The following is a 15780-nucleotide window of genomic DNA, read 5'->3' on the forward strand; positions in this document are numbered from 1 at the left end:
ATATAAAATAATGTCTTAATGTGTGCATTTATACTACAGTGACGTACATGATACAAAGAAGGTATTTCAAGAAGGTCAAAAAATCAAATGTAAAGTATTCATTACTCCAAAGCTCAGTAATTTATTACGTCAAATGCTAATAAGTATTTGGAGAATAACCGTTAAGAAATAAAAAATAGAAAGAAAAAAAAATAGAAATATATTAAACACAAAAAAAAGAAATAGAAATATATTGAAACATATGTTTTTAAGTCTTTGAAAGCTCAAAAGTTCATTTTTTTTTTAGAAAATTTTCATTTTTTGGTTCCTCGACAAGGATTCTAACAATACCTATTTATTAATCATCTTATTCCAACTCTTAGATGACTTTTTCTTCTTAAAATTTTAGGTTTAATTGTAATTTTGGTTTTTTTATTTTTATTAATTTATAAAATTAGTTTTTTTATTTTAAAAGTCGACAGTTTTTGTGAATCTTTTATATTTTTGAACTAAAAAAATAATAATTTAATGTATTTTAAATTCCGTGAGACACAATTTCAGAATATAAAATCATTTAAATGTATTAATTATTTATATGTCATTAATTAAATTACAAATGTGAAAAATTTATGAAGTTAAAAGTTAAATTTTTACGTTACTGAATTATGATTTTACGAGTGTTAATCATTTTACATAATTGTATAATATATCACGTTATTTAAATTATGTCACGTTGCTACTTTTTAGTTAAAAAATCATATGAAACAATTAAAATTATCGATTTTTAAAATAAGAGAACCAATTTCGTGAATCATTAAAAATAGAGGAACTAAAACTATAATTAAGTTAAAATTTTATTATCAATTGCAATAAATAAAATCTTTAAATATCTTTAATGGTTCACACTTCAGAGTTCACACCTCCATTTCCTTTAAATTACCTCTATAAATTCCTAGCTTCAATTCATACAACAACTCAACATACACACATATTCTCTCTCTTTGTTTCTCTCTTCCTCTTATATGTAACTTTCTCATTGCATTCTCTAAAATAAAGCAAATATGAGCAAAGTTGCAACCCTATTCTTCATGGCTCTGTTCCTCTGCTACATGTTCACCGACTCTGCACGCCCCGAACCGGCTTTTCAAAAGGAATCTTTGGTAGTAACACAACAACAGGTTGGTTTTCTTTTGTTGATGTTAATGTTAATGTTAGTTTTTACACCACTTTTTCATATCCTCGTTTGATGCTTAACAAGCTTATGTTTCATCCCATATTTCATGCATTATAGGATGTTGAGGAAGTTGATGAAAGCTGTGAAGGCCTCAAAGAGGAAGAATGCTTGATGAGGAGAACGCTTGTTGCTCACACAGACTATATTTATACACAGAACCATAACCCTTAAAACAATTTCCTTCACCTTGTTTTGGTCACTTGTCTATTATTTGTATTTTTCGGTATATCATGTTCTGGTATCTGGTTTATTTGGCCCAGAGATATTTATACTTTTTTCTGCTTTTGTGTAATATATTTATATGCCATAAAATATAAATTATTAGTATTAGTATTTATAAATTTGCACAGCAAAAACTTTTGACAATCAGAGTAATCTCAAGTACCATATATATGTATAAGTTTAACTAATTTTTTTATTTCTACATTTAAAAAAAATAAATTGTGATGCTATTCATGTTTGTGGATGGTACGAACCCCTAACACAGCTTGCAACATATCATACTCGGAAAGCAACAAAATAAGTGATTAGATTTAACTAATTAATAAATTTTAGTTAAAAATTGAATTGATAGAGAATACATGAGTGGAATGCATGTCTAGAACAATCCTTAGACAACTTAACTTATTTCCCGGCCAAACTTTGATTATCAACAACATTTTATTCTGGAAAAATAATGGGTTTCTTAGGATCAAGCTTCATAAAGTTGTTCTTTAATGAATAAATTATTTATCCTACGAAAAAGGTTACAAAACAGAAGAGCATAAACAGTCGCATTACTACTTGGATTATTTAGATCCATTGACTGATTGAGTCTTATAACTGAAGCATTAATCATAACCTTCTTTTTAAAAAAAATAATTATGACAGATAAATGAAGTAGCAGAAAAAAGTACTAGTCTGTGATCAGTATTTGACTTATTGAGGCAACCATAACTTGATTTAATGCAGGCTTTTACTCTCCTCTGCTTGCATTATTCAATGAATCAACAACCTTTGCGGCTTCTATAGTTGGGAATATTGATCCAATTGGTTGATAGTTGAGCTTCAACTTATAGCTTCAGATGTTATTTAAGACTTCCTATTTGACTTGCAAAGATAGAAACCCTCAAAACGGCTATTGAAAGGACATGCCTTTTGATGTTGTTGAAGGCATCAATATGTCCTGATTCCTCAGCAGTTATAATGCTGATCTTTGAATAATGACTCAGTAATATTCTTCAATGAGCCACTTTATAATCTGACATAATTTCAATATGCCTTGTCATACTTCTTTCTATAAAATGACATCCTTAACTTAGAACTCTTGTCATATGCTTTTCCTTCAAAATCAAAATTGAAATTTACTACCTCCTAATAGTTAGTCTCTTAGGAAGCTAAAGTTCCACAAAGCTATGCTATGTAAATGTGACCTAGCTTCAATACATGCTTCTAAGCCTATTCCAGGAGATTTCTTGATGATAAATATGGTGGCACATGAAAGGGAATAACTGAGCGCGAATACAAGGCGCTCGAGGGAGCAAATACGACCAAGTGTTAGCGTGACTTGATTGAACACGCTCATAGACCATGTGTTAGAGTGCTGAGCTTGCATAGCGAGGGCGTCTTACCGAGTAATTGACTGGTAGCAAGTACAGTCCAGAGTCCTATTTATAAACTGAAACAACTAGATTACAACTCACAATTAGCTATCTAACATTATAATAACTACATTTTTACAAGTCCTATTATAATGACAGTAAAATTGTAGTTTTAGTTGATCTGAACCCATAGTATCAACCTAGCAAACTATCTCAAACATTTATTCAGTGAAATTCTCTGTGCAGTTGGCAGTTAGATATCAAATATTCCACTTTTACTGATGATGAAAGATTAATAGGTTATATATCAAAAGAAAGGAGAAAACATGTCACCTGGTCAAATATAAAAATCAACTAAAACAACACATACAGATTAGTGTATTTAGAACAAGCTTCCAATTCAAGAATGAGTATAATCGTTACATTACATGCCAAACAAATAAGACTACTAGATTATGGAATGCAAGGCTTTCTGGAAGGAGGAAGTATCATGTCTATGGTTACTATACATCTTATAATCCATTAAGGTTTTCTAAATCATTTACAAAATTAATCCATGTACTTATATAAAGATATAGTCTTATAATATAACATTGAATTTGAAGCTCCATGGTCAAAGAAGCAGCATAATAAAACTTTCCTAGTTCAAATTACCAATCATATCCATATCTACTTGGCAATTGAAACTAGTAACCACCACTTAAGCAGGAACCATAGCCCAAGTGCAATCCGTTACATGCAGGCACAATGAGACACATATTGTAACAACAATAGAGAATTTAGCTGCAACATATCTCACAATCTCAACCACAGCTTCATGAACATTATGAGCACATCTTCTCCCAGAATCACATAATGTTAACAAAATAAACTCCATGAAAGATCTAACTGTCTCAAATGTGACCCTCCCAGTCACATCAAGAACAAGTCTCCTATTGCTAGGAACTGCCAACGTAGATGAAACCTTACTAACCCAACCGCTTTTATTCTCCTCGTCAGAAACATCATTTGATTCAACATATGATGTCTCAACAGGACTTGAAGTTTCTCCAATATTAAAACAAGAACCCGAAGCATCATCAGGGTTTGAACTAGTAAAAACCTGGTGAGATGTTTTAACAAGACTCTCAATAGCACCATTGCAAACAGAAACAAACATTTCTCTAACTCTAGTTTCATGTTTTGGATTAGTTAAACCAGCAAAGAAATCATCATAAGTATTGATATGCATGGTTTTGTCAAGATAAACAGTAACCAATGTACTAACAAACAATTGAACACAATTCCCAATTAGTTCACCACACTTTTCACCACAAACCACGTTAACCCATTTTGGAACCGGATCAGAATGGTTACAATCATTTCCAACACTTGCATCACTACAATTGGAACTATTTGAATTCGATTCGCCACTAAATTTAGCTTTGGCATCAGAATTGAAGCCAAGAACAAGGTTCCTAGCAAAGCTTCCAATAACAACAGAAGCAAAACCTGAACCGGCTTGTGTAAACAATTTATCCAGCACCCGGTCCAAACCAGTTGAATCAGAACCAGAACCGGTTTGATTTTCATCGGTCCGGTTTACGGACTGATAACCGTTCAAGACTCCGACTATCACGGCACGTGTGATACTAACTAAAGAATCTGAAAACGGTTCAGACCGGGTTATTTTGGAGATTTGATTCAAACTATTAGGAACTTGATCGGAATCGGATTGTAAAAAATAGTTCAAGTCTTTGGTGACAATTCCAATGGTGTCCGAAGATTCGGAAACGGCTTCTGCTACAGAAACAAACGCATTAAGAAGCTTAGAGAGTTTGTTTCTCTTACGCGCTATGAAAGGCGCGTGATAAGCCTTGTAAAGAGCGTAACTGCTAAACCCAACTGTACCTAAGATGAAGGCCCACTTCTTCTTTTTACGGATGTAATCGAAACCCTTTTCGACTAATTGAAGTTCCATTAAGTGAAATTAACGATAAAATGAAGAGAATTGAGGAGAAACGGACCTGAGAGAAGGCTGTGAGGTGAAAAATAAGGAGGGAGCTTGCAATTAGTGGAAGCAACTATCGTCTTTCAATTCATACGTCATAAGGCTACATTCGAATCACAACAGCCACTAACTAAAATATTCATTTTTCTTTTATTGTTGGAGATAATAAATAATAGAGGATGGGCGTGCCTTCGTTGGACACTTCTTTGCGTTGGTAAAGTTATCTGTTTCGGATAAAGCTCAACAACTATTAACATAAAACAAGAAGTAGGACTCTAGGAGGATCAACTTATCAAGTAGCTAAATGTCTGGTTTGGGGTGATCGTGAGGGTTTGCTTTTATATTTTGAAAGTCAATTTTAAAATTAATATATGTCAGAGTCAAATGAGCTTCAATTGATTTTTTATTTCATTTTAAAATATTTTTTCTTAAAATTTCAAAAAAAAAATTATAATTATAATTTTTATTTTAAAACTAAAATGTTATTATTATTAAATATAAATTTTACTCCAACAAACATTCACCATTATTCAGACAATTATTTTTGACCATACTACATATCATTTTTATTATTATCAACTACACTCACTTTTGATTATAGTCAATTTTATTCGTCATCCACCTCACCACCCACTCATCTTCGATCACCACCAATACCATCGATCATTCACTTTCAATTACCACCACCAACCACCATCATGACCGACCACTATTTCCTGCCACCATCAATTACCTACTTTTAACTATCAATTGTCTTTTTTATTGCTACAACCGCTTTTATCGACAGATCACTATTACGATGGTTATTTTTTACAATTACTATTTTCAAACACTATTATTAAATTATAATGAAATAAATTAAAAATTTACAATATTTAAATTATTTTACAATAATTTAAATTTAATTTATTTTTAATTATTTTAATATGTCAATACTTTTTAATATTTGTTGAATTTATAACGAGACAAAAAAAAGAGTGATTCAATTTCAATAAAATAAAAACTAAAAATTTAAATTTATAACTGAAAATTTAAAATTAAAATCTAAAATTTAAAACTAAACTAATTTTTAATTTTAAATATTTAAGAACAGAGAATTAAAAACCACCATAAAACTAAGTGAATAATGTTATACAAATAAAATATATTAATAAATCCTATAACTTTTAGTGGTCAAATTTGGTATTTGCTTTTCAAATAACAAAGTAACTAATTAGTTTTTAACTTTTATATTTGGACTTTGGATCTAAATAATAGGTATGAATCAATCATCCTAGTCAGTGTCAACTCCAAGTACTCGAAGTAGGATAAAGTAGGTTGCAAGTAGGAATGATTGACTAAGGCTAAGGCTAATGTTATCGATTACATTAGATGTGGAGTATTGAGTTTTTCTTTTATATATATATATATAAAAGGTCGCTTCTTTAGGGAACAACTTCCTGTTAAAATTCAAAAGTAGGGCATTCAGGAAATTTAATTTGGAAGTAAGACATTTAAGAAAAAATAAATAAAAAGGGATATACATGTAAAACACTCTGGAGTATTATTTAAAAAAATTATATACATGTTAAAAAATATATATATTATTTTTCAAACTAATTATTTTAATTATAGTAAATTTATTATTATTATTATTATTATTATTAATGTAAAGTATAATAATATTTTAGAAGTGATATTTATAGTAATTATTAAAAAACAACATAGAAAATTAATTAAAATTGCATTGAAAATTATAAATAATATTTATTTTGAAATAATTTATTTTATTAAAAGTCATATTTATTGTAAAACAGATCAAATAGTTAGAGTTGACTATGTGACGCTCGTGAAAAAGGCTGTTTTAATAGAAAAAAAATTGAATTTCATTTTTTAAACTTAAATAGATAAAAGATATATTTCTAAAATTTATTTAGATATTGTCTTACCTCTCTCTCTAATTATGATATTATCTCATATCTCAACTACTATTATATATATTATATGATTCTATAAATAATTTTAATTCACAATACGATTGCCACAATCTATAATAGATAAAATCGTGTAACTCTTAATGCGACCGTCAACACAATCATAATCGTCTATTTAAAATATTTTGTTTTGAATGGAGAAATTATTCTTCACCTTAATTTTTATTCATAAAAAAAAAAAAAAACCTTGTTCTCAATTTCACAAAGAACTCCAAACCTAAAATGCAAATGTAACTGAATCCATGAAATTAAAGTTCTTTGTTGATTTTATTCATTATCTCAACCTCCATTGTGTCTTCTTCAAATTCATACTCTATCCATTGTGCTAACAATCAACAATAAATTTTTCTTCAAGAACTAATGGACTCGATAGCAGCTAAATGTTATAATTTCATTAGGGATCTAAATTAGTGAACGCACATTGGTTAAGCCGTGTGGCTATTATTAAACTGAGAAATGTACCATGCACCCCCTCACTTTAACTTCCCACCCTCCATTTTTATAGAAATACAATTTTATACTTTTAATTAAACAAAATTTTAAAATATTCGAAAGTTTTGAATAATTCGAAATGACAATTTTTAGAATTTTTGAAACTTTCAAAATATTTAAAACTTCCGAAATAGAAAACTCTAAATTTTTTGATCTTTTTCGGAAATTTGAAATTTTCGAAATAATAATTATATTTTGAAAATTTGGAAAGTTTCGATTATTTCCAAATCTAGAAAATTTCGAAAGTTTTCAAATCTGAAAAATTTCAAATCAAAATTTTCCTATTTCAAAAGTTTCAAAATCTGGAAATTTTCGAAAATTTTCTATTTCAAAAGTTTCAAAATCTGGAAATTTTCAAAATTTTCCTATTTCGAAAGTTCTGAAATTTTCTCTATTTCAGAAGTTTCGAAACTTTCAAATTAATCAAAAGTTTCGAAATTTTTGATCAATTCTAGAAAAATACATTTCGAAAGTTTTAGATTTATCAAAAATTTCAAAAATGTCAAAAAAGTTCACTTTTTAATATTTCGAAAGTTTGAAAATTTTAGAAGTTTCAAAAAATAAAGTGATTAATTTTTTAATGGGCAAAATAGTATTTTCATTTAAAATAGAGGAGTGAGAAGTTAAAGTGAGGAGTACATGATACATTTCTCTAGTAAACTCAATTGAGTATGGTTTGATAATTTCTTTGATGAAATTTGCACCCCTTCTATTCTGAGTGGGGGGTTTTGTTAGCAATTAATAATTATTATTATATTTTTCAAAAGGACTTTAGAAAATAGAGGCACGTGGCAGTATCTGAAATCGAGGTCTGAGTCGTAGCTGTTCCGAGATTATATAATAAGTTCCCGGGACTACACACGTTCGCCGAGGTGTTCTACTTCTACCAGATTCGCGATTCCAACGCCGCAACAATCCTATCACCAAAAGCCACCAACACTTTAATCCCAAAACTAAAGACTACTCCAAAAAGATAAACAATACTTTATTTTAAGCACACTCTGCTAATCTATATATAATTCACCAACAATAACGAACAACACTTGTCTTCCAAAGCCCAAACATAGAAAATCAAGATTTAGCCCCTTCTTTTCGTCAACCCTACAGGTAATTCACCAATGCGCTATTCAATTCAACGTTATTTTATTTCTTTTTTTTCTTTCTATAAAAATAAATAAGTAAACAAACAATTATGTTATGAATTCGTTAGAACCTTCTCTGTTTCTTAGACGACAAAGTTCCAAAGAGAGAGTGATGATTGATAATTAGCAAACGAATTAATTAATTATGTAGCTAATATTTCGGGTTTCTGTTTGATAATCGCTTAGGAAACAAGATAGACGGCTTGATTAATATCGCCACGTATTAGTATCCTATAATAATGCGAATTGTTTCACGTTATATGCTTTGAATATTTCTAAATGATAGATACATCATTACAGCCTGTGATGATGTGAGTTCTCTTCGTTTTTAGATATAGAAGCAGTGCTTCCCGCGTTATCACCAATTTAGCTGCAAAATTTATAACCACTTCTCATTGAATTGAATTCTTCGTAAAGAAAAAAAGAATGGAAATGGTTTTTCATTCTCGTATCGATAGAGAGATTGAAACGCTTATAGAAACAATACATCCTCCCAAACCAAGGTAATTAACACACCTCAATCTTTTATCTATTCGTCTTCATTTCTTTTCATCTTTTTGTTTTTTTTTTTTTTAATTCAATTGTAGATTTTACTTAATGAATAGGAATTTTATTTTTTGTTGGCAGGGTTTGTATAGATAATGATTCTTGTAAAGACTGTACTGTTGTGAAGGTTCGATACAATTCTCACATTAAACTATTTTTGTTGCCTATAGTGTCTCTGTTTTGTAGTGATCTATTAATCTTGCAAAGTCCAAAATAAATCCTAGCTCCTATGTCTATAAGAGGAAACCAAATTTGGCTTGTATTCTCTGAAAATGACAAAGTCGGTTTAATCGTTAACGTACAGACAGAAATTAGGTTTAAAATGCATGACCATGATAACTAATTAAGACATTTTGACTTCATTTTTTTTAATATATATAATTTAAGGAATTAAAATATAATAAAAAACTTTGAACGATTAAAGTGAAAAAAATTTGTAATTAAAGAGATTAAATTAAAAAGTAAAAAAGTTTAAGGAAAAATAATTTAACTGTATGTTGCCGACAAGTGAACAGGTGGATAGTGCAAACAAGTATGGGATATTATTGGAGATGGTACAGGTGTTGACAGATCTTGACCTAATCATTTCAAAGTCATACATTTCTTCTGATGGTGGATGGTTCATGGATGGTTAGTGTTTATGCTTCTGGACTTCCCTTTATTTTAACACTTGTTTTTGTGTATTTTTCCACAATCCACCATAATCATAATTGGGCAAGTTGTTATTAAAAATAGCTTACTTTTATCATGTGTATTGTAAGCTATGAAAATGAGTCATGCATGTAACCCCAAGCCCCACGACTATGACATCATCATCTACAAAATTTAATGGTGTGCTGTGTTTCTCTTTTTATTCCACGTTGCAGTGTTCCACGTCACTGATCAAGCTGGCAAGAAGTTAACAGACAATAATCTCATGCTTCAAATTGAGAAGGTGTTTCCGTCTCTTCCTATCAATAATGTTTCTTTAATTGTTGCTCTGCAATAAAATATATATAAAAAAATGTTAACTTTTCATCTAATCATCTATTGAGTCTTTAACTTTTCAAATAAAGAAATAAGTCGTAATTCGATTATATGAAATTAAGCAAAAATATATTACTTATGTTCCTAGGAACTGGGAGCAACCAGAGCAAAAGGGGACATTATAACGGATGATGTAACAGAAGATGATAGCTACGAGGAATCACAGTCAAAATACTCAAAACAAATTGTGTCAACAGAAGACACAGCTTTGGAGATGAGTGTTATGGACCGACCAGGCCTTCTATCAGAAATATCAGCAGTTTTATTAGAATTGGGCTGCAACATCATCTCAGCAACAGCATGGACCCACAACAAAAGAGCTGCCTGCATACTCTACGTAGAAGAGGCATCCAAACCCGGGCCCATTAAAGACCCAAAACGGTTGGCCCAAGTAAAGGAACAACTGGAAAGCGTAGTTGAGGCCCGTGGAGACAAGGGAGAGAGGAAGAGTGTAAGGTTGAGAAACTTCGCCGACGGGCGCACGCACACTGAAAGACGGCTTCACCAGCTAATGTACGCCGATAGGGATTATGAAGGCTGTCATGCCTGTCATGGAGACAGTAGCGGAGAGCACAGAAATGGGTGTGATGGGACTCATGTGACTATTAGTAGATGCGAGGATAGAGGGTATTGGGTGGTGAATGTGACGAGTAGAGACCGTCCTAAATTGTTGTTTGATACGGTCTGTGTGCTAAGGGACATGCAGTATGTAGTGTTTCACGCCGCTATTAGTTCCAAGAAATCCATAGCCAATCAGGTACTGCATTATTTCATAATCCATCAAATATAAGGAAATATGGTAACAACCACTTTTTTGTTTATATTATATGTTTTGAAAATGTGTTGCAGGAGTACTATATAAGGCACAAAGTGGATAGTTCAGCTCTCCGCACAGAAAGCGAGAGGAAAAAGCTTATTTTATGCATAATAGCTGCTATAGCGCGCAGAGTCTCGCATGTAAGTTAATATAAAATCCCGCATTAAGCTTTTCCTTGTCATTATGCCATAATAATGTACTTGTGTGTTATGGTGTAGGGTTTAAGGGTTGATATTTGCACCGAAAATAAAATGGGTTTACTATCGAAAGTGACCCGTGTGATTCGTGAAAATGGACTATCAATACCAAGGGTTGAGATTGGAACACGAGGAGAGAATGTGGTGGGGACATTCTTTGTGACGGATTCTTCAGGTCAAGAAGTTAACCCAAATATAGCAGAATTGTTAAGACAAGAGTGTGGTGGATCAGTTGATGTAGATATTGATCACAAGATGTCGCCTCATATTTTATCTCGATCATCATCGTCGTTGAGTATAAGTGAAAACAGTAATATTGTTGAGGATAGGCCAAGACTTTCAATTGGAAACATGCTTTGGTCTCACATAGGTCGGATTTCAAGCAATTTTGGCCCCACTAGATCCTGAGAAGCTCCCTTCTACTGAACCGGAGTTCTACTACTGTGTATATAGAAAATTTTAGTTAGTTTCTTTTTTTTTCTTATTCTTTTAAATTTCATTTTCTTAAAGCGAAGGGAAAAGCCAGAGATACAGTTTCCTGGTGTGTACATATCTTGCTCACATGAATAAATATCCTAGGCAATTCTACAATGAGAAATGAAATACACTAACACATCAAAACATAAATGAGCAGTGTTTTGCTGATACTCTTAACTTCTGTCAATATTTAAGATTATTTGATTTTTGTATGATCTAATAAGTAAATGCTTCAGATTTATTGCAATTTATTGACTTCTGGCCTACTAGCCATGTTTAATTTGGTCTAAGCGCAAGTTTTGCTTTTGTACATTATCATTTTAATATGTTGTCTTTTAAGTTTGTTGTGTTTTAACATTAAAATCACTCAAGAATTGCTCTAAAAAGGGGGACGAAATAGTACATAAAACTATCATGGTATGAACATTTAGCCTAATCTTCCTTGATCAAGACTCCATATACTATATCACCTCGACTCCTAACACACATTTCCTTTGCTCAAAGTATGTCACAAATTGAAGGACCAATCACTCTGCCAATGAAATCTCTGGTGATTTGCAGCTCATGCCCAGATCAATTAAAATGCTCACCATAAAGCACCAACCAGAGTGCACTTTCATAACAGCAACCCAACGACGTAATTAGGCTATTCCATGTAACTAGCTGCAGTTCATGGTTTACAAATATCCAATAACATAATCCCTTGCTAGCATATACTAAAAGTTCCTGTCTGTGTTCTTCATAGAGATGGCCTGCTAATGATCTCATTGCCTGGTGGAGTATACTCTCCCTCAGATTAATGTCGAGCTGCACAGCTGTGTTGCTTGCAGCGGGAATCTTTGATGATCCATCCAATTCGATTGAGATTTTGCAATTAAAAGTATGTTATAAAATTTTCTAATCATTGGAATGTATCATATATGTAATACTTAACGTGCGTGATAAAATTTCATTTATATATCATATGATATCCTCATTTTAAATTTTACTTATATCATACGGTAAAGTATATAATAAAATCATATTTAATAAGGTGTTAGAAGGTAAGAGTATATTATAAATGTTAGTGAAATCTAACTTATTTACATAAACATACACATGTTTAACATGATAAAATCAAGTTAAAAAATTAGATTTAAATTAATCATATGAAATTTACCATGAAAGGATATATTCTCACATGAGAATCAGCAACTCCCATTAAGATATATACATAGGTGTTAAGATAATCAGTTCAGCAATTTGAATCAAGTTTACGCCATAGCTGATAAGCAAAATACTAATAGTAATACTACATCCACACATGTTCATGCCACTTCTCGTATATCAACAATGATTTTCAATTTATTTTTACAGATCATAGAGTATAACAATTAGAAGCGTAGGACTGACACCGCTTGAAATCTAATTCAGGTATATGATCCTCTAATCTGAGAGTGAGAACATCAAAATCTCATTTACGCCAAAAGCTTCAAGCAGCAGTGAGTTAAAAGTTAAAACTAAAGATGAACTATAATATTAACCATAAGACTTCATAAATTCAGAGTTCTGTTCTTTAGGCACAACAGTTATTTAATTCCAGTAATTCCGATGATGCAGGTAAATTCTTTAGTGCTCATCAAGGTTTAAACTTTAAGAGAAACATCTAGGTACCTCGAAACCAAATAGGCTAAAGATTATGCACTCACATGCTTGGAAATTCTGCTATTGATAATTCTTGCTTATATGCCTTACTTGCTATATAGCTATGCTTCCTTTGAAATCTAAACGTGGAACTACCCAACCTAAGGTATTTGTTGTCATAATATATTAAAAACACTCATCACGACTGCTACTAATAATGTCCGCCAGGCTTCATTCAGGAACGTATGAAAAATGTTTAGTTAATTGAAATGATTAATAAAATTGAATAACTGGGAATTTCAATATCAAATTCAAATAGAATATTTAAGTACGGTGCAGTGACAACCATACATAGCACAAAGCCCAGTGGAGACTGGCTTTATTTACACAAAGCACGGCCTTCAGAGGTTAATCACAGAGTACAGAAAAAGTTATGAAAATATTCACAAAGAAGAGAATCATTTAAAAAACTTACCAATAGGACATTTCCGTGGTTTTATCAAATTACATCAATGTCATCAACATTAAGCCAATCATTGGAATCCTTGGTCACAGAAGAATTACGAGCACTTGAATGCTCAGAGCCTGCATGTCTGCTTTCCATAGAGTTTATATCCTTATCAGAGTTAGGTGAACTTCTACCCAACTGAACCCAATCTCGAGAGTCTTTTGTGGAAGAATCAGAACCTGATCTAGTTTTTTTATAATTTGCATCTACATCACCATCCTCCTCCTCAAGATCACTGAATGAGACATCCTCTTCATCACCAGTATGAATGGAAGTTCCACTGGGACCAACCATTTCAGAAGTATCCTCTTCTTTCAACCAGTCATCGGCATCATCCTCATATGCTTCATCTGAAAATCGATTTGTTGAACCAGATGATGATTGTTCTGTAGAGGGATTAATTGGAGCTTCTTTAACCACATACTTTTCACTAGTTTGAGTTACATCACTTTGAACAGGGTGCACAGGATGTTTCTCTGTCTCTACATCAGACACAACCACAGATGGGGCTTCTTCAACAGCAGCGGTCTTAAGAGGTACTGGTTCAAGTTGAACATTGCTTGGCACGAAAAGATGTTGCTCTTGTTCCTCCTCTTTTGAAGGGATGCTGCTTCTCGCAGATAAGTCTGGATCTATCTTTTCCTTGGTTCTTTTGTTTAATGCCTGAGTTAACATTGCTCTAGCTTCCATTATCTGCAAGCAAAACTTGATTTGTTACTAACACAATAAAAGCTAATAGAACCAAAAGTTAGAGGCAGTCGAAAATCAGATTTAAAAAGCACAAGAATGTTCATTTCAAATTTTAAAACATAGACACTTATCAGTAGTGACACAGAACGATCATGTATAACTCAACTTCACAAGGGTTCATAACAAAAAGATTTGACCATATGAGCAGCGTTGCCCATTTCTGCCATAATTTTCAAAGATTAAACTCTGTTCAGATGCCAAGACAATAACCAAATAAAATAGCTTCACTGTCTTTAACTCACTCATTAGTTGCACATGCTCATCGATTCAAACAACAAAGTAAACAACACAACATTTGTTAACAATAGGCATCAGTGCTGATTAGACCATCGAATTTGAAAAACAAATAAAAACAGATTCATCAAAGAGAGAAAACCAATTCCAATTAAAATTGAGCTTACTTGTGGAGTTGATAAAATAACAGCATCATCTTTGCTGAGTTTAGGGTGCAGTAGTACAAAGTAAATCTTCCAAAAGCAACCATCACTCATATATCCAGGACAAAGCTCCATTCTAAGAGCAGCTAAACTTGGAGCAAGATGTTCAACAGCCAAAGCATGTTCTTGTTGTGCATCAGACAAATCAAAATCTGCATAAGAGTCAAAAGTTGCCGGTTAAATTAACGAATAATCATATAAAATTATGAACTATAGTATGTATAATGGCTGAGATTTTTAAGCTAGAATACCAATAATAAAATTGCAGAAAATTTACGCATATTCGGATATTCCGTAAGTATGCAATAAAGAATATACCATCAGAATCAGGATCATCGGGAAGTGGAAAATCGAGCCAAGTTTCTGGATGCATCGCTAGGTTTCTGGCAAAGGCGACAACCTCCTCCGTAACTCCAACCACACCGTCGAGATCGTATTCCTCTTCGGATCCGATTTGAAGGAAACTGGAAGCGATCTTGGTGAATTCAGATACGGTTTTGTTACCGGAAAGCTTTGAGATCCCGCTCTTGAATTTTCCACTAATTTCAGCGAAATCGCTTCGGATTCCAGCGATAACGTCTTCATCGGCGGGATTAGGATCGGAGTCGTGAGTTCGAGGATCGTGATCGTGATCGGGATCGGGAGGAGGAGCGAGGAATGAAGCGACGCCCCAAAATTGGCGGGAAAGGGATTTGGTGAGCTCGGAGATATCCTCTTTGACGCCACGCGCGGTGGGACTGTGAGTTGATGCAGATGGAGATTCAGATTGTGAATTTGAATCGGGTTGAGTGGATTTTGATTCGGATTTATTGGAAGGGGATTTTAGGTTAACATCATCATTGTTGCTGTTGTGAGGGTTTCCTTCTTCTTCGTCTTCTTCGTCGAGTTTGAGAGAATTTGCGATTGTTCTTGCTAACCATGACATGGTTGATTCCAATTTCTCACAACATGGACACCATCACTTCACACATTAAAGTGTTTGTGATTATTTCTTAATCAGATAAGACAC

General features: G+C 32.4%; 4 protein-coding genes and 1 long non-coding RNA gene across 8 annotated transcripts; 2 read left to right on the forward strand and 3 right to left on the reverse strand.

Annotated features, from left to right (window-relative positions):
• The first annotated feature begins 926 nt into the window (after positions 1 to 926).
• On the forward strand, positions 927 to 1582 carry LOC101512147 (phytosulfokines 3). Its single transcript, XM_004511752.4, has 2 exons — positions 927 to 1157; positions 1271 to 1582. The coding sequence occupies exons 1-2, from the start codon at positions 1041 to 1043 to the stop codon at positions 1382 to 1384; spliced, it is 231 nt and encodes a 76-aa protein (XP_004511809.1). The 5' UTR covers positions 927 to 1040; the 3' UTR covers positions 1385 to 1582.
• Positions 1583 to 1964: 382 nt separating this feature from the next.
• On the reverse strand, positions 1965 to 5119 carry LOC113788073 (uncharacterized). The gene is made up of 2 exons (XR_003474575.2): positions 4800 to 5119; positions 1965 to 2870 (listed from the first exon to the last, which is right to left on the reverse strand). It is a non-coding gene; the product is annotated as an uncharacterized lncRNA (long non-coding RNA).
• Positions 3138 to 4802, reverse strand: LOC101512474 (protein PHLOEM PROTEIN 2-LIKE A10-like). The gene has a single exon (XM_004511753.4). The coding sequence runs from the start codon at positions 4751 to 4753 to the stop codon at positions 3494 to 3496; it is 1260 nt and encodes a 419-aa protein (XP_004511810.1). The 5' UTR covers positions 4754 to 4802; the 3' UTR covers positions 3138 to 3493.
• A 3009-nt stretch (positions 5120 to 8128) lies between the features above and the next one.
• On the forward strand, positions 8129 to 11647 carry LOC101513334 (ACT domain-containing protein ACR1). 2 transcript variants are annotated; one of them, XM_027337310.2, is made up of 8 exons: positions 8129 to 8355; positions 8691 to 8893; positions 9018 to 9063; positions 9452 to 9566; positions 9803 to 9870; positions 10051 to 10719; positions 10812 to 10919; positions 10998 to 11647. In XM_027337310.2, exons 2-8 carry the CDS (start codon positions 8817 to 8819, stop codon positions 11382 to 11384), a joined length of 1470 nt encoding a protein of 489 aa, XP_027193111.1. In that variant the 5' UTR covers positions 8129 to 8355; positions 8691 to 8816; the 3' UTR covers positions 11385 to 11647. The 2 variants fall into 2 exon arrangements, with proteins under 2 accessions (XP_027193111.1, XP_004511813.1); XM_004511756.4 differs by having other exon boundaries at positions 8723 to 8893.
• Positions 9391 to 15780, reverse strand: LOC101512792 (uncharacterized). Of its 3 annotated transcripts, XR_012161537.1 has the most exons (5): positions 15090 to 15780; positions 14736 to 14923; positions 13552 to 14277; positions 10039 to 11417; positions 9391 to 9915 (listed from the first exon to the last, which is right to left on the reverse strand). XR_012161537.1 is itself a non-coding variant. In XM_004511755.4 (4 exons), exons 1-3 carry the CDS (start codon positions 15694 to 15696, stop codon positions 13576 to 13578), a joined length of 1497 nt encoding a protein of 498 aa, XP_004511812.1. In that variant the 5' UTR covers positions 15697 to 15780; the 3' UTR covers positions 9391 to 9915; positions 13552 to 13575. The 3 variants fall into 3 exon arrangements, 2 of the variants coding, with proteins under 2 accessions (XP_004511812.1, XP_004511811.1); XM_004511755.4 differs by lacking the exon at positions 10039 to 11417; XM_004511754.4 differs by lacking the exons at positions 9391 to 9915; positions 10039 to 11417 and having other exon boundaries at positions 13354 to 14277; positions 15090 to 15779.

Source organism: Cicer arietinum, chromosome 8 (genome assembly GCF_000331145.2).
Source record: "Cicer arietinum cultivar CDC Frontier isolate Library 1 chromosome 8, Cicar.CDCFrontier_v2.0, whole genome shotgun sequence".
NCBI classification, from domain to species: Eukaryota; Viridiplantae; Streptophyta; class Magnoliopsida; order Fabales; family Fabaceae; genus Cicer; species Cicer arietinum.